The sequence below is a fragment of the Rattus norvegicus genome, chromosome 6, assembly GCF_036323735.1.
Source record: "Rattus norvegicus strain BN/NHsdMcwi chromosome 6, GRCr8, whole genome shotgun sequence".
Taxonomy (NCBI): domain Eukaryota; kingdom Metazoa; phylum Chordata; class Mammalia; order Rodentia; family Muridae; genus Rattus; species Rattus norvegicus.
This window is the reverse complement of record NC_086024.1, coordinates 100,588,623-100,613,942: the sequence shown is the minus strand read 5'-3', so window position 1 is coordinate 100,613,942 and position 25,320 is coordinate 100,588,623. Positions and strand designations below refer to the sequence as shown.

At 45.5% G+C, this 25,320-nt stretch overlaps 1 protein-coding gene across 2 annotated transcripts in view; it reads left to right on the top strand.

Annotated features, from left to right (window-relative positions):
- The window catches only part of Esr2 (estrogen receptor 2), a 55,688-nt gene extending 31,298 nt beyond the window's left edge, over positions 1-24,390 (top strand). Inside the window, exons 6-10 of one of the 2 annotated variants that reach the window (XM_006240221.5) lie at positions 3,415-3,553; positions 4,395-4,448; positions 7,443-7,576; positions 17,093-17,273; positions 18,527-24,390. In XM_006240221.5, coding sequence (XP_006240283.1) covers positions 3,415-3,553; positions 4,395-4,448; positions 7,443-7,576; positions 17,093-17,273; positions 18,527-18,713 — 695 coding nt within the window. In that variant the 3' untranslated portion in view covers positions 18,714-24,390. The remainder of the gene's footprint in view (positions 1-3,414; positions 3,554-4,394; positions 4,449-7,442; positions 7,577-17,092; positions 17,274-18,526) is intronic. The other variant, NM_012754.3, reaches the window with a different exon arrangement.
- Positions 24,391-25,320: the final 930 nt, after the last annotated feature.

Genomic DNA, 25,320 nt, shown 5'->3' with positions numbered 1-25,320 from the left:
CACAGTGTCAGGGTAAAAGGTGTGTCAGATGCTAAGAAGGAAGGTATGAACTGTCATTCCAATAGAGAAAGAATCAGTATTATATACAGATAGAGTAACTCAGCAGTGGAAGCATTGTGACTCAATGGTCCAGTGAGTCTTCATGCTATCAGTATGGGTTCCTGCAGAATATATACTTTTTCATCCTATAAAGTGGTTATTTCCCTAGTCCCCTCCTAGTCCTCAATTTATGATGGTTTAGCTCACAGTTCTTCTCTGTGGGTACAATGGTTGAAAGTAGGCATTTCTACCCATTCCTGCTTTCTCCTTCAGTATAAGATTCGAGAGATCACTTAAGCTATTCGATGCTTCATTGTAAAACAGCCTTGAGCTAAATGGTTTTACCAAACTGTTCTAAGCCTGTTTACGGTAGGCTAGGCTGAGCTATGATATTGAATAGGTTAATTTTATGAAATGCACTTTAAAATACTATCATGAATATTTGGAATTATTACTATTATTACATGTGTGTGCATATGCACATGTGCATGCACATGCATCTGTGCACAATGTGCATGTGTGGAGGGGGGGTCAGAGGACAGCTTTCGGAAATCAGTTTTTTCCTCCCACCATTGGACCCACACTCACAGCATCTAGCTTGCAAGCAAAGTACTTTTACTGGCTGAGACAGCGCTGGCCCCATTATTTGTTTTGAGATGAAAGTCTCAGGGTGAGTCGTCCACTTATTTTACAACCATCCAATAAATCTGGATATATTCAGGGAGTCTCCCTCTCTCTGAATTCCAAGGCAGGCCAGGCTCCCATGATCCAGTGCGGCAGGGTCAATAGCTGCATGAGCAAATTGTAAAGATTTGGCATCGTTGAGTGGATGGATGAAGACTTAAGGGAGCCTGGCCCCAGGCGCCAGGGTCTCTTGCAGCCTCTGTTGGCCCCGCCCCATTTCTTCTGAGCTTTGCGGAGCTCTTCTGATTCCCAGCTTTGTTTTGTCTAGCGTCTCCACCTTTGCCTGGATTATTTCATTTTGTCTGCTGTTTCCCAGAGAAGAAAAACACCAAGGCTCTTTCCTCTAGTTTGTTTTCCAAGCACCATTTGTGGGATCTCCCAGGAAGAATGGAGATGAGACTACTTACTATGAAAAGCTATTTGGTTTTTTGTCTGCTCCCCCTGCTCCCTCCCTGTTAGTCTTTCTTTAAGCCCAGTGTTTTTGGAAGATTTGCATATGTCTTCATATGACTGTGAGTGAGACTGGAAAGTGTACATGTGTCAGCAACTTGAGCAGAGCACAAGCATGTGGCTCTGGAAAGGACTTGTCTCTCTCTCTCTCTCTCTCTCTCTCTCTCTCTCTCTTTCTCTCTCTGTCTCTGTGTGTGTGTGTGTGTGTGTGTGTGTGTGTGTGCATGCACTTGTGCACTTGTGTGTGTTTCTACAGGCCAGGGGTTGACACTGGTGTCCTTCTCAATTGCTTGCTACCTTATATTTTGGTACAGGCTCTCTCACTGAGTTTGGAGTTCACTGATTGGCTGTCCAGTGAGCCCCGGAGACCTTTCTGTCTCTTTCTCCCTAGTGTTGGCATTATAGGTGCATGCTACATGCTACTGAGGATCAAACTCGGGTCCTCATATTTCCCGGCAGACTTCACTGATTGAGCCATCACTCTAGCTTTCGAATTGTCCATCTTTACATTCATGCTCCGGTCACTTCTCCATTGTGCACATTACAGTACATTAGCCAGCATTGAACATGTGTGCTTTTACACTGTAGGAACACTGGAAAGATAGTTATAAGAGATTCGCAGAAGGAGGCAAAACAGTGCCATTTTTTTCCTACAAGAAAAACAGATTTGGCGAGAGATTAAATTCCCAACCAGGGGAGGGCAGATAGGGATGTAGTTTAGTCATGGAACGGGTACCTACCATGTTCAAGGCCCTGGCTTTACTCCCTAGCATTTACGCATACACACAAGTGCATACACACACACACACATACACACACATACACACACAAGTGCATACACACATACACACATACATACATGTACACATACACATATACACACACATACACACATGCACACACACACGCACACACACATACACACACATGCACACATACACACACATACACATACACACATACACATACACACATACACATACACACATACACACACATACACACATACACATACACACATGCACACACATGCACACACACACATACACACATACACACATACACACATACACACACATACACATACACACATACACACACATACACACACAAGTGCATACACACATACATACATGTACACATACACATATACACACATACACACATGCACACACACACGCACACACACATACACACACATGCACACATACACACACATACACATACACACATACACATACACACATACACACACATACACATACACACATGCACACACACATGCACACACATGCACACATACACATACACACATACACACATACACACACATACACATACACACATACACACAGACACACACACACACACAATCTCTAGTTAGGAAGGGACTAAGTCGATGTTCAAAAGCAGAATCCATTTCACTCAAAGGCTGTGCCTTTGACTACTCTGTTTATATTTTGCAGCTCCCTCTTATTATTGTGTGTTATAGAAGTTCCTATGTCTTCCGCTTTGTGCTAAAGATATTCACTCCCCTAGAGATTCCGTGTTTCGTTCCCGTTCTGTGGCTAATTCATGCAATGAGAGTATCAACTGCTTTCGGATGTTGTCCCTGTTCTTTAGGATAGAATCACCTGGAGACAGCACCTCTACCCAGAACACTCCCAACTCTGCGTGGGAAATGTTGCACAGGCAGAAAAACTATTTTCGTTGAAGCCTTGGCTATCTGCAGGGGCAGGCACTACTCTCTGTTTACTTTACACACACACACACACACACACACATACACACTCACACACACACACCCATCCATCCATCCATCCATCCATCCATCCATCCATCCATCCATCCTCCAAGCCATGGATTGGACAGACATGCAGCCCCTCTGATGGGTGAGCTTTGATTTCCTCAGTAGGGCCCAGGAATTATGAGGACCACACAGCCATAACTAACATGCCTTAGCTCTGCGTTTTGGGTCCTTTCTAGCATCCTTCTGGGAGCCAAGGGCCTTTTAGAAATGCTAAACAAAAGTCTGTGTCCTGAAGGGATTGGAGGCTGGAAACTGCAAGCTGCACAGCCAGGTTCCCTTAGCCAACATTTAATCACGTCTTTGAAACACCGATTGATTCCTTCCCTCTGTTGTTTGGGTTTCCCTGGCATTTAATAACTTGCCACTCTGCCTTTATTGAAGTGGGTAGCTGAGGGGAGGGAGGTGTGTTTAATGGACCCTTGTTTCCCCAGGCTTTGTGGAGCTCAGCCTGTTGGACCAAGTCCGGCTCTTAGAAAGCTGCTGGATGGAGGTGCTAATGGTGGGACTGATGTGGCGCTCCATCGACCACCCCGGCAAGCTCATTTTCGCTCCCGACCTCGTTCTGGACAGGTGAGGAAAGAGGCTTCGCACTTCATCTCTGATCTGTTTAACTAAACAAAGCGGAGTGGGGACAAAGTCCTAGGTACTGCAGCTAAAGTCTCACACCCCAAGGGGCAATTAGAGGAGGATAACCCCGTCCCCTCCCTCACTGGGTCAGGAGCCCATGAAGAAGAGGGCCTGGGTACCAGGATTCATATCCCACAATCCATTTCAATAAGTTGTGCATCAACAGTCCTGGGCTGTGGCAGGGAACTGGTCCTGCCAGGTATGGGCCACTGAGCGCACAGTCAACATAGATTTTTCTTTTTGCATTGAAAATTCTATACTTACGTTATATATTCTTAAGTTGCCCTGCAGATGAATGACCAGTTATATCTCTGCACAGGCGATAGAAACTCTTTTGGGACTTCCACATTTATTTTCCTGTGCTCCGGCTTTAGAACTAATAGTATTGTTCATCTCTAATAGCGTTTTTTGGAACGTGTGGTGGGAGGACTTTTTATTAAGGCCGAGCGCAAGTTAGCAGACACTGGGACATGACCGTGCTTAGGTCACAAGTGGGCTAAGCCTAGTTTTCTTTTAAAGACGGCACAGAGCAGGAACTAGACGTGGATTTAGCTGGAATGTTTATAGAAGATACACTGGAATATCCAACAACAGCCAAGCTTTGCTGTAGGAAAACCAGAAAACTTTTGGCGGACCTTTGAGTGGTTCAGAAACTGTCCCTGGAAAAAGCCCCAGTGTTAAGTGTTCAGCACGTGAGAGTGTGCAGAGAGCAGGAGGAAGCCTGGTGCTATGAACCTAACGTGCCCGCCCCAACTCTTGCATCGTAACCCTGTTACCACTTCAGGTCCTCAGAAGACCCTCACTGGCACGTTGCGCAGATGAAGAGTGCTGCCCCAAGGTATCAGCGTCCATTCTGCCTGTTGTTATGGATGGCACTGACAAAGAGCCCACTGTTCTGAGTAATGGAGGTGTTTTGGTGGAGCACACACCCTGTGGGAAGAGCGGAAGCATGGGATGTGGCTTGAGCAGGAGCAAGCCCAGGTGGTGTGGACAAGAGAGGGAGGCTCTGGAAGGCCAGAGCAGTGGGGCGGGTACCAGACCCTTCAGTGACCCTTGGAATAGCTAACTTATTGGCTGGTATGTGCCAGGCACCGTCCTCAGCACTCGATGCACGTCACTGTTCTCAGTCTCCCCAGAAGCCCTTTTGGAGGAGACAGCGTTCAACATCCCAGTTCTTCTGAAAAGGGACAGGGAGGTGAAGTAATTGGCTTACAGCCGCAGGGTGGAAAGTGATGGAGCTAGACGTGGGGATCTGGTTCTAAAGTCCATTCATGGAGTGCATTGCCCCCGTGGTTACAGGCAAATTAACATAAAGAAATTACTTATTCAAGGTTGGAGAAAGAAGTCCTGTGTAAATGTTAGAAAAATTTCTTGCAAAGTGAATAAATGGATCATCACGGTACCTGGAAAGTAACTGTCTTACGGACCGTCCCGTGAGAGGTCCTGCAGTTTTTACTTTTGGTGCTGGGTACAAAACTGAGGCTCAGGCTTACTAAGCAGACACAGAGTGAAGCTTCCACCTGAGCCATTTGTTTTTACTAAGAAGTCTACAGAAAATGAAACAAAACAAAAACCTTGAGTATATGGAGAGTGAGAGGAAAACCCAGTGATTCTGGTTATTTGTAATGAGGTACTTTTTTTTTTTTTTTTTTTTTTTTTTTTTTTTTGTCTTTTGGGTGGTTTGGTTTTTTTGTTTGTTTGTTTGTTTTTGTTTTTTGTTTTTTTGTTTTTTTTGGCATTCACTAGATATGTAAGTTAATGTGAAGATCCAGTACCAGAGCTTTTCTTTGCTCACAAATGTATAAGTGGCTGGCAAGATATCTCAGTGGGTAGAGGAGCTTTTCATTAAGACTGATGACCTTAGTGACCCCTAAAAGTGACCCCTTGTGGTAAAAGGAGAGAACTGACTCTGCGCGCGCACGCACACACACACACACACACACACACTATCATTTAAATATAAAATGTATGCTGAGACTTTTCGTGCCAGCGTCAACAGGAAACTGTCTGCAGAGCTGTTGCAGACAGAGAAGGATGTTTAGAGCCAGGCTAGGACCCACTGTGAACACTGCCGGGCTCTTGGGACTCCTGTGGTTTCGAATGTCCTCACAAACTGCCTTTCACATTCAGTATTGATATGCTAGGTGGTCTTGAAGATCATAGGCTTTACTCCGAACTTTCAATTTACCATCCTAGCCAAGTGTTTCTCAAGTCTTTCCCATGTGCTAAGCCACAAAGGAACCCCCTTACCCCTCGTCCAGTGGCCCTGCCTACTGGTGCGGAACCAGCTGCCAGAGAGGCAGAGGAAAATAGGCAAAGCCGAGACAAACCTGCTCAATATTGTTTTTTGTTGTTGTTGTATCAAACAAGGTATTTTTTTTTTTTTGATGAGAAAGTAATCAAGTAAGAAGCTTTTCCACATGTAATTCCCAACTTAATCTTTATTTGGCACTAATTCAAAGCAAACTTCTAGAACATTCCAATCACACATCTCCGTCTTTAACACTAATCTCTTAACCCTGTCCTAACTTCTTATGTGTAACTGGGTCTTGGTTCCCAATGTGAGTGGCATGGACCCATCAGGCTGTAGAAAGCCCCTCCTCCCTTCATTCCACTCATCCAAAGCAGAAGCCTCTTAAGAGCCACACGGGAGGAGTACTTTGTGTCCCTCATATATTTCCTAAAAATGTATTTGCCTTCTATAGCCTATGACGTGTCACTGAAAATGTTTGAATCCTGCATAAAGTGAGCTGGCTGCCTGTCCCCACCTGCAGAAAGGAGACAGCCAGGCCTGGTTCTTTAGGGCTGATTGTGTACACTGGAGCTTTTCCTGAAAGGTGCATCCCAATAGCTAAACACCTCATTTTTGGAATATTAATTTTATCACAATGAAATGTTTTCAGTAAGGAAATAGAGGTATTTAGGGGATTTTCTTTGGCATGGGTGGCAACTTCTGGAAAATAGGATTGATTTCGGTTGAGTTGATTAATCCTTTTGGGAAGTGTGTGTGTGTGTGTGTGTGTGTGTGTGTGTGTGTGTGTGGTGTGTGTGTGTGTGAATGTTATACAACAAGTGCACAGTTTCACTTTAATTTGAGTTTTACAGAAGAATAAAAAGTCAAATTGTTAAACCATCAACACATAGTTGGGCATGCTGTACATGCCACACCTACAGTAGTCCTAGGAAGGCGATGACAAATGTGAAGCTAGCCTTGGCTACATAGTTAGACTCTGTCTGAAAAAAGCAAAATAAGCAGAAAAAGTGAAAACATCAGTGTGAGAGTTAGTGTTTACTCACTTTCTCTTTGGTGATGTTTTAAGAGCAGCTTCTCTGGGTACCAGACATCTTGCAGCTCAGCACCTGCACTTTCGAGTAATGATCCTTCAGCAGGCAGAGAAGTGAGATGTCTTGGCTCACGGCATCCGTGCACAGCTATTTCCCCGCCCCCCTCATCCCCAGGGCTCTGCCATCCTTCCAGGAATTTAGTGCAGAGGAGGATTAGGGGAGACGTGAAGATGGGGTGTATGGGTTAGCAGGGTTTGGACAGATTTTGGCACTCTGTCCAGGGCTCTGATTCTCCGAGACATTTTGTCGTTGTTGCTGTTGTTGTTGTTTTAACCTGTGAGTGACTTCTGGGGTCCCTTAACTTCACACTCACAGGAGGATACCACCATTTTCAGAAGTTCCCCTTACAGATCAGACAAAGTGAGCAGTTGTATGCTTGCGGCTATGTGTGTGTGTGTGTGTCGTCTGTGGGGCCTCTGAATGAGGAAGGCTCTTGATGGCTGCCGAATGCTATGTGTTCCTTCACTCCCCCCATGAACTCTTGCAGGGATGAGGGGAAGTGCGTAGAAGGGATTCTGGAAATCTTTGACATGCTCCTGGCGACGACGTCAAGGTTCCGTGAGTTAAAACTCCAGCACAAGGAGTATCTCTGTGTGAAGGCCATGATCCTCCTCAACTCCAGTGAGTAACCCCACGGCTGTGCAGTGCTTTGCTGGGAGAAAGACTGTCAAACTGGTGTGGTGGTCGAGAGCACCGGTCTTCTGATTCATTTAAAAAGCAGAGAAGGACCTCCCTGTGACTTCTCCATTTTACATGCGTTTAGTTAACTTTTGCTAACTTGAGTCTAAATTATTCATTGGATGAACTTCTGGCAGTGGATTTGAAAAATGGTTCTGGCCACTTGCTGAGAAAGAGAAGACTGACCGGGAGGTGGTGGATGCCTTTAATTGTAGCACTTGGGAGGCAGAGGCAGCCAGATCTCTGTGAGTTCAGTGCCAACCTGGTCTACATAGCAAGTTCCAGGACAGCCAGGGCTACAATAGAGAACCTCTATCTTGTGCACGTTGTGGGTTGGGGAGAGTAGTTTAAAGACAGACAAACTTTAAAGTATTTACCGTCTAGGCTTTCTTCATACCAGACATTTTACATGATTACCACGTGTCAGCTGTATTTAGTGCTTTAGCTTCTGTTTCTGTTTTTATACAACTGTTCATTTGTTCAGTAACAACAGTTACAGTCACATAGCTTACCCTATCAGGTGAGACGGCAAGGTGTGCAAAATCACGCTGCTGGTGCCGTTCTGAGAGGCACATCTACAGAATGGAGGGATGGAGATACAGGAGGGAAAAGCCCCAGAGTCTTCAGAGAACTGTTTGGGGAACCGGGTGGTCACAGTGAGGTGGTCACAGGCTATTTTGGGGGCGTGTCTGAGTGTAGAAGTGTGTTTCGGAAAGGCCACACCTACTTCTGTGGGGAGGGAGGGATGACAAAAATGGGGAGGAAACTGAGGCAAGGGTGTCCTTAAGGAAAATGAGCCCAAACAGACTTGGTGTGGCGGGAGCAAGGGGAGGGGCTTGACTTCAGCAACGGGGGATGAGGACGGTGTCTGAGCTAAGTGGGTGTTTTGGCTTTCCTGGTTTTTCTCATATAAACAATATGTGATGATTGGGAATAACACTTAGAAAAAAATCATACAAGGAAGATGAGACCAATCAGCAGGAACACCCCTCTTCAAGGTGGCCACCATGACTTTGTGACTGTCCCTCCCACACCTTCTCTCTCTCCCTCCCCTTCTCTCCAGTGTCTATTGATTATTAATTCTGATACAAAAATCAATGGTTGCCATCATCTTCTATAAAATGGAGTTCTCTCCACCTATACCCCATGTGTACCTTCTTATACACTTGGCACCATCCCCGGGTTCCTTACAATAGCGAACTCAGTGTGCTTGCTCTGTAGATGGTTTTGTACTGCCTTTAGAGGGTGGTGGCAGATGTATCAATGTAGGACTTTTTAAAGTGATTTTTGAGTCCGGTGATCAAACCCAGAGGCTTGCCCATGCTTGGTAAGTAAGCCGACACTCTCAGCTGTCCCTATGGCCCCGATTTGGTATAATAACAGAAAATTACTATGCGAAGTGCAAAATGCGAGTCCTGGCTTATGTCGGCACATTTGTCTGGGGCTGTAAGAGCTCCCAAGTGCTTGTTGCCCTTAGATTCTGTCGTTTCCCTGTGGACTGGAAGGGAACAGACACAGAGTAGCTCTGGGAAGAACATAGGGCACTGTCAGACAGTGGAAGGCTCTAGAGTGGAAAGTGAGCTAGGCTGTGAAGCAGAAGCAGGGGAGTGCTGAAGGTGGAATCTGAAGGATCAGAGACCCCTAAGACAACCTCTGGGTGCTCCCTAGTTGGGTTACCTCCCGACATTACCTTTCTAACAAGGCATTTCCCTGACCCAGCACCCTCCTCCCATTTTGTTGCTATTCACCTTTTTCTAAATTAGTGCCAGAGCACTACGTCCATCATGACTAAGGTCAGGCAGGAACTGTCTAGCCAGGCATTTCTTTCTTTTCTTGTTTTTGTTTTTGTTTTTTTGACTTTTCAAGACAGGGTTTCTCTGTGTAGCCCTGGCTATCCATCCTGAAACTCATTCTGTAGACCATGCTGGCCTTGAACTCAGAGATCCCCCCTGCCCCCCGGCCTTTGATATCCTCCTGCCTCTGCCTCCTGAGTGCAGGGATTAAAAGTTTGTGTGACTACCTGGCCAGCCAGGCATTTACACACACACACACACACACACACACACACACACACACACACACACTCCCCATGTGTGCTCCCACCTTTGACTCTATTAAACAAAGGGAAGGGCTATGCATACAGAGCAACAAAGGTAAAGATGACAGCATATTTCTGTTTTGAAATCCAAGTCAAGAAACAGAGAACCAGGGGCTGAAGAGCTGCGTTGGCCACTAAGAGAGCCTGCTGCTTTTGCAGAGGGCTTTGGTTTGGTTCCCAGGATCCACGTGGAGCTGCTTCAGACACCTGCAACTCCAGCTCCAGGGGATCTGACACCCTCTTTTGGCCTCCACAGGTACCTGCCTTCATGCACACATGCATGCATACATGCACACGTGCATACATGCACAATATTATTTCCAGACACAGAAAATGGAAAGATGGGGTTGGGGATTTAGCTCAGTGGTAGAGCGCTTGCCTAGTAAGTGCAAGGCCCAGGGTTCGGTCCCCAGCTCCGAAAAAAAGAAAAAAGAAAAAAAAAAAAGAACAAAAAAAAAAAAAAAGAAAAGATTTCAGTATTAGTAGAGCTGTAGTATAAGGAATACTAGTGGTGGGGTTGGAGAAAGGGCTCAGGAGTCAGTGTATACTGTTCTTGAGGACCCAGGTACAGTTGCTGATAGCCAAGTCCGGGGAGCTCACAGCTGCCTGAACCTCCAGGTTCTGGGAACGGATGCTTTCTTCTGGCTTCTGAGGGCACATGCACATATGCCCCCCCCAATAGAAAATAATAATAATAAAAGTAAATCTTAAAAGAAATAGTAATAGTTATTCCTCAAAAAGTAAAAAAACAAACAAAACCCCTACCAAAACAGATCTACATAAAGAACATCTTTAAATGGGAGTCAGCTGAGTAAAATGTGTTTTCTTACTGTCTAATCCTCTGCATCTGCATCTCAAAGATAATCTAGTGTCTAAAACCAGAAACAAACCAGCCGACTAAATAAAAGTCCCAAAGAACTGAGGCTTTATTAGAAGTAAAATTTATAGCAAGTGTACCAGTGTCAGCATTGTTGGTGGCTGAGTCATGGTTTGTCAGAGTAACGTTCAAGGGCCAGCCTGGTCTACTGAGTGAGTTCAGGGTTGCACAGAGAAAGCCTGTCTCAAATGGGAAAAGAAAAAAGAAAAAAAAAAAAAAAAGAAAAGAGAAAAAACCCACTTGAGCCCCGGGCAACAACCTAGGTCAAAGTGACGACCACCTCGTCATGTAGGAATCTGAAGGTAGACCCACGTTCTCTTAGAACTAGGGTCTAACTCTAGGAGACAGAGTGGAATAAGCCTGTAGATAATTACCATCGTTCTTTTTAAACAGCTTAAGTTAGGGACAGGGAGCTGGATAGGTGGCGTTTGCCAGCATTTGGGAGACAACAGCAGGAAGATCAGGAGTTCAAGGTCCTTGACTCCAGAGCAAGTTTGAGGCTAGGCTGGATTACACAGACATTGTCTCAAACACAACTAACAAACTTAGCAACGGGTCTGTTTATCTAAACAATTTTAAAGTTTTGAAAGAACAAAACATTTTATTAATTGAAATAATTATAAGATTAAACCCGGATCATTCTGTGTTACTTTAGAGCAGCACACACATGTCCCTTTATTCTTCAAAGCCAGAAAAAATTATATAAGATTATAGGGTTTTTAAATACAACACTCTAGACTTTCTATTTCCCTCCAGCTGAGCAAAGCCTGGGTTTTCCTTCATCTTTAAACATGTAGGTTACTGTGAATCTGGGCACTTTTGCTCCCAGAATGCCAGGCAGGCGAGAGAGAAGAACACGAGACTGTTTTCAGGAAAGAGCGGGGCGGCTGTGTCCTTGAGTTGCTTTCTGTGGTATACGTGGGCCTTGTGCCAAGAGCCCCTCCCTCTCCTTCCCCTTTACAAGATCTCTTTAGTTTTATGAAAAGTAATTTAGGTGATTTTTGTTGTTGTTGTTTTTTTGTTTTTATTTTACAATGAATCATGGTGTTTCTATTTTTAGGGGCGGAGGAGGATTTTTTTCTTCCTGTGTCTCTGATTGACAGGGCTTCAGTCTTGTCCTTTGCCCCTGTTGAAGGCCTGCCATTTAGTAATTAGTGTGTACCCATGTGCTAAGCCAGTGATCAAGTGTATGGATGCCCTAAGTCTTGACATGGTATTCCTGACTAGAGAGCGGTACAGGAAGTTTTAGTTTCAGACATAGTCTCCTTATAGAACCTTGACATGACGGGCTGGTTTAAACATGGCACCTCCTTTTCCCAAGCTAAGATAACAATGGCTTCAGGTTCTGTCTGGAACGGTGCTACCTCCGAGCTTGTGGAAGGCCCAGGGTCTACCCTTCAACCCTTGGTGACTATGTTGGCTTACAGAGAAGGGCAACCAATCATGTTTTTGGAAGGGAGTTATACGCTGCCAGTGGGCATTTCTGCTACTTTTAATGAGGGCTATTTTAATGCCAACTTTATTAACAAGAGAATACCTCAATTTACCCATTTAAAGTATATAATTCAAGCTCTCTGCAGTGGTGTACGTCTGTAATCCCAGTATTTGAGGCCAGGCTGAGGTGTAGAGGAAGTTCTAGGCCAGCCTGGGCTACATGGCAGGACCTTGTGCTAAAACAAAAGTATACTACTCAATTTTTGTTAGTCCGTTCACTCTGTGTTATCACCACAATCAATCCGAACTACCCCGATCCCCAGGAAATCCAGTATTCCTTAGCTATCAGCCTCCACTTCCTCCCGCATGGTTTCTCCTCTTATTGATGCTGCCAGGTACCCTTCAAGAAGCATCTAAAGGAGGCGAGATGAAGGGAAAGCACGGCCCTGAGGCCAGCTTCTGGCCATAGCTGTGGGAGGCTTCCAGTTTACTCATCTACTGGTCAGGAAGCAGATAGGAAATTCTGACGCTGAGCTGGTGGGACTCCAATTCATGGCCTGGAGCTAGGTCTTCCTCAGTTAGTCCTCTCTGGGGAAATCCCTCTTAGACGTGCCCAGAGGTGTGCCTCATCAATGCCCTGGGCTCCTTCATCCAGTTGATAATTACAATTAACCACCACGCCCACCCTTCCTTCACCCATGGTAACTGCCTGTCTGTTTTATCTTCTGTTCTAGAGACAGTTTCAAATAGTCCAATGAAAAGGGGGATCTAAGCTGGGGCTACAGCTCAATTCTTGATGTGTCTATTACCTCAGTGGTTTAGAGCACTGACTGCTCATCCAGAGGTCCTGAGTTCAAATCCCAGCAACCACATGGTGGCTCACAACCATCTGTAATGGTATCTGATGCCTTCTGGTGTGTCTGAAGACAGCTACAGTGTACTCACATACATGAAATAAATACATCTTAAAAAAAAAGAAAGTCAAGGTCAGCTATGTAGGGAATTTGAAGCCAACCTTATGGGCCATACCCTGTGTTGAAAAAGTGTGGTCTTGTGACTGACTTAACTCAACATAACATACAGGGTCTCTCTGTGTATCCCTGGCTATCTTAAAACTTGCTCTGTTCAGCAGGCTAGCCTTAAACTCACAGAGTTCCACCTGCCTCTGCCTCCCAAGTGCTGGGATCAAAGGTCCCACCACCATGGCCACTTTTGTCTCAGTGCTTTCCTCTGTGTGTCCTTACACAGTATACACAAACATTTTGTTTATAATCATGTGGCTGCCTAAGAATATACAAAGAACGTGAACCTGTGTGAATCCAGTCTGGTTCTTTCTGTACACAAATGTGTCCTCTGTGTCAGACGATGTAGGAGGTGATAGGGATTTGGTGACAAATGTCAGGGTCTGTGTCCTCAAGTGCTGTGCTGTTAGGGTGGCTGCAGAGATGTGGAAGGAGAGGGCAGCACTCAAAGAAAAAAAGAAAAACTCAAGCTGGACGTAGGCTGGGACTCAAGAGAAATTTCCAGAAGGACGTTCATGGCCAGGCTGAGATCTAAAGGAGGAGTGGGCATTGATAGGAAAAAGCAGCAGGATGGAGAAGGAAGGCAGGCTCAGGATACATGCAGAATACAGAGCATGTTCAGTGTGGCAGCAGTGCATGCTGGGAGTTAGTGGGATTCCAGAGTGGGAACTGGGAACTGAGCAAAGAGAGCTCTGGGGTGTAGCTCAACTGGTAGAGTGAGTGCCCGCCTACCACACACCAAACCCTGGGTTCAGGCCCAGCACTACATAAACTGGGTGGCTCAAGCCCATATCACAGCACTAACAAGGTGGAGGCAGGAAGATCAGAAGTTCAAGGCCATCCTTGTTCACATCAGAAGTTCACAGTTTTCTGGGCTATGTCACACTATTTGGGGGTGGGGGGTGGGGCTCGGTGAAGATGGCTGAGCGAGAAAAGGTTCCTATTACCACTAAGCCTGACAGCCTGATTTTGATCACTGGGATTCAGAGTGAAAGGAGAGACTCCTGCAAATTGTCCTTTGATAGCCTCGTATGTGTTATGCACCACCCCAACACATTAAAAAAAAGATTAAAGAGAGACCTGGGTCCCTCAATGGCCCCACGACATGTTAGGGATCTGCTTTGCCTCAATAGCTGGGGTGTCATTAAAAGGAGCTTCTAGGAGAGCTGAAGTTTGGCTGCTTGGGGGTGGATGAGTGGCTTGTAGGGAGGGGCAGGTAGAGATGAGGGTCTGAGGGTTTGGAGGAGGTGAGAAGCAGCTCTGGGGATGCTTTATTTACTTACTGAGGCACTGGGGCTCAGACCTCTCAAGCCTCTCAAGTTACATGAGTTAGCCTTGTCAACTTGACACAAACTAGGGTCACCTGGGAAGAGGAAGCCTCAGCTGAAGAACTGTTGACAAGTCTGTCAACACTTTTTAAAATTAATGATTGATGTGGGAAGACCCAGCCCACTGTGGGCAGTGCCAACCCTAGGCAGGTGGTGCTGGGTGCTGTAAGAAAGCAGGCTGATGGAGAGCAAGCCAGTCAGCAGCACTTCTTCATGGCTTCTACTTTAGCCACAACTTCTAAGATCCTGTCTGTTTTTCCCTTGATCATGGAATGTAAACTGTAAGGTGAGGTTAAACCTTTAACTCCCCTAAGTTGTTTTAGTCAGTGTTTTATCGCAGCAAGTGAGAACCCAGAGTACTGAGATCAAATGGGTGCCACCATTCCTAGTCAGCCCTTGGTTTCTTTCCTTCCCAGTTTTCAAGACAGGGTTTTTCTGTGTAGTCCTGGCCTTCCTGTAGCCCACTCTGTAGAACAGGCTGGCCTCCAAACTCAGAGATTGGCCTGCCTCTGCCTCCCAAGTGCTGAGGTTAAAGAAAGGGGAGTGCCACCACTGACAGGCACAGCCCTGGGTTTCTTGAGAGAGCACCTTGTCATCTCAAATTACCACTCTCACTTCAAAGGAAGTAAAGAACTAGTTTATTCCGAGCCGAATATGAGTGGCCACGGCCCCGCAGCACAGGTCTGGGTTTTGAGAACAGCATGTTCCAATGTGGAAGCAGTTTCATAAAGTTTTTATAGTTACAGAACAAAAAGTTATAAACCCAGGTATTTACCAAGTACATTGGTGGGAACATTAGGTTGTAGCCATGCAGCAAGCTACCGTTAAAGGTCTCCGGTGCTGCCTGACGTCATTCTCAGGTTCTGGTTTGGCAGAAAATAGTGGTCTTCCGAGCACATGCTCCAAAGATATACCTAATAGTCAAAGTAACAGGAGGTCAGAAGCAGAAAGTGGCCCTTGAATTAGAGGTCTAGAGATGGCTCAAGGTAATGTTGGTTCTGGAATCTGCAATATCCTGTCTTGGGACAATCAGGAAGTTCTAATCAGCCAATCAGCCTTATAAAATCTTTAAAACAGGTTTGACTTCTTTCTGGGAACTTGAGCTTACAGGCACCTGGGCTGTCCCTGAACTCTGGCCCTCTAACCCCTGTCTCTCAGGCGAGAGGTGGATTGTTTAAATATGTATTATAAGACACTTTGGAGGGCCTCTGGGGATGCAGAGAAGAGCTGTACCTGAAGTACTTCTGCCTGTCCCTTGCTGTAACTGAATTGAGTGGAGTTAAACTCAGTTGCTTTGATTGGACTGAAAATGTCACTAGAACCAGGAAGCAAATCCTGCTTTTTTTTTTTTTAAAGATTTATTTATTTGATGTATATATAAGTACACTGTAGCTGTCTTCAGACACACCAGAAGAGGGCATCGGATCCCATTACAGATGGTTGTGAGCCACCATGTGGTTGAACTCAGGACCTCTGGAAGAGCAGTCAGTGCTCTTAACCACTGAGCCATCTCTCCAGCCCGAAGCAAATCCTGCTAATCAGATTCTGTAGATAACGGGCACTGTCGTTCTCACAGCTCTCACAGCGGCCACTTCCCCAGCCCCCTTGTTCACTTCAGGATTGTTGTCCCTGCTTATTTAGGAGTTAAAAGCCTGGAAGGAGAGTTATTTCAGGAAAGGGAGAATTGGGGCTTAACTAGGGTAGGGATGAGATTCACGTGGGCTGCCATTTGGTTATTTTGTCGCCATTGTGAGTAATTTAGAAAGCCCAGGTGGGGCGTAGTAGAATGGGGTGGTGGTAGTGGTGTGTGTGTTAAGAACCAATGTTCCTGCAAGCTTTCCTAAGCCAGGAACTGAAGTGGAAGGAGCTGGGGAACTGATTTGGGGCCTGAGAGTTAGACTCTGAAGGAGGAAAATGGTTTAAGACCTGACTCATGATTGGGGGGTCTTCCTGCCCCAACAGGGAGCCACAGACACTTTGGACTTGGGGCCCTGATCTGACTGTCTGAGGCACAGGGAACATTGGCCGGGAGGAGTTACATAACACTGGCTCTCAGTTTCTTTTTTCCTTTCTTCCTTCTTTCCTTTTCTTCCCTTCCTTCCTTCCTTTCGTTCAGATTTATGTATTATATATAACTACACCTTACCTGTCTTCAGACACAGCAGAAGAGGGCATCAGATCTCATTACAGATGGTTGTGAGCCACCATGTGGTTGCTGGGATTTGAACTCAGGACCTCTGGATGAGCAGTCAGTGCTCTTAACCGCTGAGCCATCTCTCCAGCCCAGTTTGTTTCTTAAATGCTGTGATCAGAAGCCCACCTTGGCACTAAGTGGGATTAATCTTACCTGATCATCTTCACGATGTACCATTTGCTGCCAAGTGCGAAGCAGAATTACCGGACATGCCTACTGTTTTGGGATGTCACAGATCTGACCTTAGTGGCCACCTTGAGGGACCATTTATCCACCCTGTATCCAGCCAGGATTCCCTTCAGCTGGGTGATGAAGTTTTGCTCGTGGGGTAAGAACCTGGTTCCTCATTCTTGTTGGCTTGCACCATGCAGATGCACGTGCAAATTAGAGTAGTGCGGGTCAAAGTGGCCTCCTCCTCAGGGAACCAGGCACGTTAACAGTTGATCACGTGACCTCAGTTTCCTTTTCTCTGAGCAATGACCTTGGGGCTCTCCTCCTTTGTCTAGGTATGTACCCCTTGGCTTCTGCAAACCAGGAGGCAGAAAGTAGCCGGAAGCTGACACACCTACTGAACGCGGTGACAGATGCCCTGGTCTGGGTGATTGCGAAGAGTGGTATCTCCTCCCAGCAGCAGTCAGTCCGACTGGCCAACCTCCTGATGCTTCTTTCTCACGTCAGGCACATCAGGTACAAACCCGTGGGACGCTGCTCCAGTCGGGTGTGGGCAGAGCATGTGCTCAGGGCTTTGGGAACATGTAGGCAAGTTTGCAGTAGATATGGTAGAATGTTGGAATGGGAACACCATCAGTGTATGCACCTGCACCAAAGCTTGGCACATAGTAGGTGTTGAAATGAGTGCCACACATCACCTGATAGGATTTTTGTGGCAGCTGGTTGGACCCACCTGGATGTAGTTGCTAGTCTTTAGGATTTGTTTATGGAGTCTTAAACAAATGGGCCCTTGTCTAAGATGAATTGCCACCTTCCTTAGACCACCCAGGGCCAAGGCCTGAGATTATTTTTGTAAGGATGCTAAGCCTAGCTCTCTGGTTGTCCTTGGGTTGAGGACTGGGGATGTGCACCAAATTGTCCTTTGGTTTTCATGGCATCAGGGTACCGAGGATGAGATCTAAGAGAACTTCTCAACAGGCTGAGGAAGCCAGGCTGTGGATGGAGTGTAGTCCAGCTCAGGAAGTGCACAGCGTGTGCACTGATGAGAAGGTTGTGGTGAGATGTTGGTGTATTGTTGGTACAGTGATGTTCAGTGACTGGTGTCACCCAGAGGAGATGAAGACAGAAAAAGAAAGAAGGTAATGTGCTCCCCTGAGTAGGAAGCTGTAAGAGCTATGTGGAAGCACGGTGTTCGATTCTAGCATTTAACGAGGGGAGGAAGAACGATGTCTTCCTGTTTCTTCTTTAATGAGCACTTGGCATGACCTTTTGCAGGACAGTGGTCAGTCTATCCTTATTGTGTGTGAGGAGTTCACCTAATTGCTGAAGTTTATTCATAACTCCCAAATCTGTACACATGACCCTTTTAAGATCAAGCCAAGAACGGCAAACATTCTCAGCGTCTTGACGCGTACCTTTCCAGCTGAGTTGGTCAAGAAGCTAGGTGCGTCAGGTCTCCCAGTGTGAAGAAGCCCTTCTTACAGTTACACTCTCCAGAACCATGGTTTGAGGCTTTCGTGCTTCTGAGTGAGCTCTTGGTGCAGCTTTGGGTGGTGAGCTGGAGGCGAAGATGACATCACTTTTGCCCTTGAACGTAGACTATTGAGGGGGCTGGATGCATGAGCTAAGAGCAATGGGATGGGAAGACAAGGAATGTGGGGCTGGGGCAGGGCAGGGCAGGCTGGCTTTCTGCAGGAACCTTGGGGACTGTTTGAACATTCTCCTGGCTATCTGGAGGGAAGCATTCTGAATGCCTTTTCCCCCCATAGTAACAAGGGCATGGAACATCTGCTCAGCATGAAGTGCAAAAATGTGGTCCCGGTGTATGACCTGCTGCTGGAGATGCTGAATGCTCACACGCTTCGAGGGTACAAGTCCTCAATCTCGGGGTCTGAGTGCAGCTCAACAGAGGACAGTAAGAACAAAGAGAGCTCCCAGAACCTACAGTCTCAGTGATGGCCAGGCCTGAGGCGGACAGACTACAGAGATGGTCAAAAGTGGAACATGTACCCTAGCATCTGGGGGTTCCTCTTAGGGCTGCCTTGGTTACGCACCCCTTACCCACACTGCACTTCCCAGGAGTCAGGGTGGTTGTGTGGCGGTGTTCCTCATACCAGGATGTACCACCGAATGCCAAGTTCTAACTTGTATAGCCTTGAAGGCTCTCGGTGTACTTACTTTCTGTCTCCTTGCCCACTTGGAAACATCTGAAAGGTTCTGGAACTAAAGGTCAAAGTCTGATTTGGAAGGATTGTCCTTAGTCAGGAAAAGGAATATGGCATGTGACACAGCTATAAGAAATGGACTGTAGGACTGTGTGGCCATAAAATCAACCTTTGGATGGCGTCTTCTAGACCACTTGATTGTAGGATTGAAAACCACATTGACAATCAGCTCATTTCGCATTCCTGCCTCACGGGTCTGTGAGGACTCATTAATGTCATGGGTTATTCTATCAAAGACCAGAAAGATAGTGCAAGCTTAGATGTACCTTGTTCCTCCTCCCAGACCCTTGGGTTACATCCTTAGAGCCTGCTTATTTGGTCTGTCTGAATGTGGTCATTGTCATGGGTTAAGATTTAAATCTCTTTGTAATATTGGCTTCCTTGAAGCTATGTCAGTGTTTCTCTCTCTCTCTCTCTCTCTCTCTCTCTCTCTCTCTCTCTCTATCTCTATCTCTATCTCTGTGCATGCGCGTGCGTGCACACCATACACATGTGAAAGGCTCTGTTTTTTGCAAGAACAGAGTCAGCCCCCTGGGTGTCAGTCTCTGCTTCTTTTATGCCTTGTGAATGCAGGTTTCATTTTGCACAGCAGAGGTGACAGCATCAGCTACCTATCACCAGTGGGCGGCAGGGATGCTACAGGCTGTAGATGTACATGATGCATTGTCCTCTGGAGCTATCACACACACAGCTTCAGGCATTCATAGTATGGATTGGATGAGCAAAACACTTTGTCTTCCATGGCTGTGAACAGATGCCATGACCAAGGCAACTTTTTTTTTTAAAAAGACTTATTTACTTTATGTATGACTACACTGTAGCTGTCTTCAGACACACCAGAAGAGGGCATCAGATCTCATTACAGATGGTTGTGAGCCACCATGTGATTGCTGGGAATTGAACTCAGGATCTCTGGAAGAGCAGTCAGTGCTCTTAACCCCTGAGTCATCTCTCCAGCCCCAAGGCAACTCTTATAAAGAACAACATTTAATTGGGGCTGACTTACAGTTTCAGAGGTTCAGTCCATTATCATCATGGTGGGAAGCTTGGCATTGTCAGGCAGACTTGGTGCTAGAGAAGGAGCTGAGAGTTCTACATCTTGATCTGAAAGCAGCGGGGAAAAGACTAGCTCTGTCTTCCACAGGCAGCCAGGAGGAGGTTCTCAAAAACCCACCCCACACAGTGACACACTTCCTCCAACAAGGCAATACCTATTCCAATAAGGTCACACCTCCTAATAGTGCCCCTTCCCATGGGCCAAGCATATTCAAACCATCACACACTTGAACACATCTTTTTTTTTTTTTTTTTTTTTTTACTTTTTCAAAAAGAGTTATTTAGGGGTAATTATTTATAACAAAAAATTCTTCTCTAACCTATAAGTCTCTTAAAATATTTTCTTATCAGAACATTTGTGAGGTGGGCTGTATGAAATAGAAACTTGGTAGACACATTAGTTCCTTCTAATGGAATCTAATGGAGCCAAGGAGAAAGCCCCTTTGAAATGGCAATTGCGATATACATTTTAGAAACTGGAGTTTTCAGACATATTTATAGGAACATGGTAAAAATTCACAAAATGTGTGGCAGCTCTACTTTGGAAGTGAGCAATTAAATGATCATGCTGATTGGATGTTTTTAAAAATAAAACCTGGGGATGCAGTATTAAGTATACTTTCCTTTGAACATAGGGTTTCTTTGGTCAGTACATCCTGTGTTTACTGAGTCATTCATTAGGAAGATTACACTTAACGAGAGAGAACTTGAATGTGTCTTAATTTTGATATTGATATGCTGCTGTTAAAGCCGACTTTAGCAGCTGTCTCAGACACACAGGCATAGGGAACACACAGGTGCTGGCAGTTGGAAACTGTTAGCAGCTCAGTGCTCTAGCCAGAGTGCATCAGTGCAGAAAGCATTCCACTAAAGTCAGAGGTCAAGGGTTGGAGGGCAGGAAGTGGGACGTAAAGGAAGCCTTGAAAGAACATTAAAGGGACCATCAGACAGGAAGAACAAAACAACCTGAATTAGCTCTAAGCTATTGTCTAGTTAGTACACAGTGAAGTTCTCGGTTGAATTTGGGTAGCTAAGGAAGGTATCAGTTTGAACTCCGGTGTACAAGCACCCTTCTGTGCCAACTCCTGTGTGCACTTAGATAAGCACATGTTCCTGTGGCCAGTAATTAGCTTTGAATTCTTAATCCTCCTGATGGGATTCAGACATGTGCCACCACTCCCAGCTATTTAATTAGCTATTAATTAACACCATTTACACCAATTCTCCAGTCTACTTCTAAGGGCTGGATGGGAGGAGGATGTAACACTCCTTTTTGCCTTGTATCTTACCTGGGTCAGGTAGGGAGGGACACGGGTTAGTCCTGCCTCATACTTCTCAGTACAGGGCTATTTGGCTGGGCTCTGGGACAGGTGGGTGGTTGAGATAGAATCTGCACTCTAAAGACTATTGGTTGCTTTTGAGTAACCTAGTTTCCCCTTTTATCTGAAGTGCTAATATCTCTGCTCATGTGCTCCCTGCAGACTGTCTAAGGATGACCTGGTTTTCAATGTATTGGAGCAATGCTCAGTGTCCATTTTAGAGACGGGTCATTTCACTTTAATGTGTGGTAGCTTCCTGGAAATGTTCACCTTCTTCTGGGACAGCTTAGCTAAGCACGAGTGTCAAATGTTTAAGTTTCTTTTAAAGGATAAATAGGACCTGGCACCTGTGAGCATGGGTTAGATTACTGAATAGTCCCCGTTCCCCAAGACTCCGCCATGACACCACAACAGAGCCGTGGAATCCTTAGCTCTGCCTCAAACTGGTATGGCAGGATTCTTCTGTTTTAATCTGCAAGTGACCACCTGAGACACTTACCTGTGGATAAGTGGGTTTTACCTAACCCCCAAACCACAGGTTTGACTAGAACCGGTCACCACGAATGCCCTTAACACACAGATTTTTGGGTATGAACTGGCCCGGAAGAGGACTATGTGGAGAATCCCAGCCTCTGCTTTTTCTGTTTGTCACCAGAAGGATTAACTCCAAATATAATCCCAGAGAGCCCCTCCCACTCTCCTTTGGGAAATTCAGGTGAGACCACAAGACAAATAACACAGAGAATTTTAAACATTTAAAAAAAAACAGTTTAACAGCAGCTGCCCCCAACACCCCACAGACAGCCCTTACCTGAATGACATTTCCTGCTAGCTCATCTGGGAGACCAGGGCTTTTAGAGTTTTGCAAGTAAAAGGGGTTACTTACCAGTTTTCAGCACTGCCTCAACACACAGAGACAAATTCAATAGGTTGAACCATTTCTAGCATTTCCTAGCATATGAAGGAAGGGGTTGGTTCTTATTTGCATCTGCTTGCATATGCTAATAACTTTGTAAAACTCAAGGTGGTCCCTGGGTTTCTGGCTCTATTTTGAAACAAAGTTAAAGCTGCTTAAAAAAAAAGATACTATAAAGGTTACACAAGTAACACAAATATACCATCTGGTAGGTAAAGTGGTACTTGTGAAACACTCTGTGACAGACACAGCTTTCACATTTAGTCTTCATAATCCATTACTGGGACTCTATTTTAATTGTCAGGATGTGGAAGCTTAGAAGGCCAAGCAGACTTACTCAAGGTCACACAGAACAAATGCTGGAACTGACGTCTGGAAATTCCAGTCTAGTGCTGACAGTGGTTACACAGTTCACTTATTTAGAAAAGGTAGCAGGGGCTCAATGGAGCTTTAATGCTAAGAGGTCTTGCCTTGCATGTAGAAGGCTGTGGGCATTATCCCAAACGCTGCAAAAAATAATTTAAAAAAATGTATATCTTTTGCTTTCTACCATTGTGCTCCATCCCCAGCCTCCCTGTCCCCCAAATCCTTTCTAAAGTACAGAATTTATCAAGTAGGGTTACTGAGGCTTAAGTGGGATCTACCCATGAAACTCCACATGCTTGACACCCAGGACACCCCTGGGAACAGTCACAAACAGCTTAGAAATTTCTGGCATAAGAATTCAAGTCTCTATTTTATCTATGTGCAAATTAAAGCTCTGAGGGGCCACCTGACCTGCTCAAGGTCTTTGCAACTTCTTGTAGCCAAGGCTGGATTGGAATTCGAACTCCTGTTCACTGGCTGCTTTCTCTGGCTCCAGGATGCTACCCGTGGAGCGGTGTTGTGATGATGGTTAGTGAAGCCCTGGGTGACTTCTCTCTCCCTTTTCATTTTTACTTTCTTAGCTTAGAGTGGGTCTGCTTGAACCTTGGCATAGCAGCACCAGGGATAGGCAGCACCTTTCTCCTCCTGTCCTGCCATCTTGGAGGTCTGCAGTCACTTCCTGGTACTTCCTTTCCTCCAGTGCGTCAGAGCTTTCCACATGCCTTGGAAGGAGACTGGTGTGAATGGCACATCTTCCAGGCACCAGTGCCTCCCTGTACAGCTGAGTGCACTACATACTGGTTTCCTCCTGTAGCACTCAAACTTCGTGGATCCTGTAGCAGCTGGAAATTGTGAGCTGTCTCAGCATACATGAGTTGAAAAATAACAAGGATCATCTTGCCTTGTAGGCCAAGATGTTACTTGATGGTGGGCTTTCTCTTTGTGAAGGGTAAAGGTTTGTTAGCCCAAAATAGTTCCCAGTAACTGACATGTCAGCGTTGTGCATTAATTTGCCTTGTGAACCCTGGACCTATAATTTTATCAGGCAGCGGTTATGTGGTCGATGATAATTTGTCCTATATTCAGACAGATGCTGGTATCCTCAGGCTAATGTGTCGGTAACAGACTTAACTGTAAGCCTTTAAAGAAATGAGCATTTGAGTTGCGTGTGGTGTGGTGGCTTGCTCCCAGGAGCTACGGGAGGCTCCTGGAGTTGAGGCTAACCTTGGCTACAGAGTGAGACTCTTAATCTCACAAAGCCAAATAAACAAAAAGACTGTGATGCTTTCAAGACTGACTGTGCATTTGTCTGGGAGTCCTTTGTCCTTACCATGTCCCTTTCATATGTATGGAGCTATTGCAGAGAGAAGTTTAATGTGACAAAGTGTTTTTCATAATTTGGGTTTTAAAAAGATGTTCGTTGGGAGCTGAATGTAAAAACTTATAGTTGCTGGGCTGAGCAGTGCCTGGTTTTCTTCCATGAATTCTCTTTTGGGGTTCTCTCTGTGGTCATTCTTCCTTGGAGAGGGAACATTAGCATGGATGCTTGCCTACTCTCTGAAGACTTACTACTCTTTCTTCCCCTAGGTTTCCTAAACAGGAACAATTTAACGTATAGTCACCCACTCACTTGTGATGTATGGATATAAATGTCCCAGTGTATAGAGAATCCATTTACTTTTCAGTTTACTGTTCAGTTTATTTGGGCAGAATGTCTGAAATTATATATTAAATATTCATTTATTATTCAATTGATTTGGGTAGGTTTTTCTGTACCTTTTCATCTGAGTCAACTAGTAATATACCCTTCAGAGATGGGGTGAAGTCATTCATTCATACTGAAGTTATTTTTGTGCCTGTGGTCATTTGAAGATTTTGCCCTCCAAGTAGGGAAGGAAAGATGTGGACAATTTGCTTAAGACTGACAGTAAAACATGAATCATGTCTTGAGAGTGTTTGGGGGCTACTCCAAGCTCTGCACGAAAGAAGGCAGAAGAGGCTTCCTGGGGCAGGAGGTGGGGAGAGATGGATTGTGTGTGTGTGTGTGTGGGGGGGGAGGTTAGTGGTGGTGGTAAGGGCCATACTTAAACTCAGAGGTCCTTAGGTTGAAAAAATGTCTATCTAGGTAGCCTTTAAAACTCTTGGGGGGCTGGAGAGATGGCTCAGCGGTTGAGAGCACCCGACTGCTCTTCCAGGGGTCATGAGTTCAATTCCCAGCAACCACATGGTGGCTCACAACCATCTGTAAGGAGATCTGATGCCCTCTTCTGGTGTGTCTGAAGACAGCTACAGTGTACTTATATATAATAAATTAAAAAAAAAAAAACAAAAAACTCTTGGATGCATCCCAGCATGCCTTCCTGAGGGCAGTGAAGGCCTCTGAAATACTTTTTTGGAGAACAAGACGGGGAAGGAGCTGAAACTTTTGCTAAACTTCTGCTACTTGCCTCAGAGCAGGGAAACTTAAAGCAATTCAGTGGCTTTAAGAAAAAAGTTGTAGCATTTAGAATTGTTTCCTTTACACCCCACTTCCCCCGCCCCAGACTTCTATAAACCACACACAATTATGGTAGGAGAGAAAGCCGACCTTTTCTCCCTAGCCATTTAATAACTTGAAATGACAGATTTTTTAAAAATACCCCTGAAGAACTGCTGGGTAACTGAACGGTGGTTTGAATACT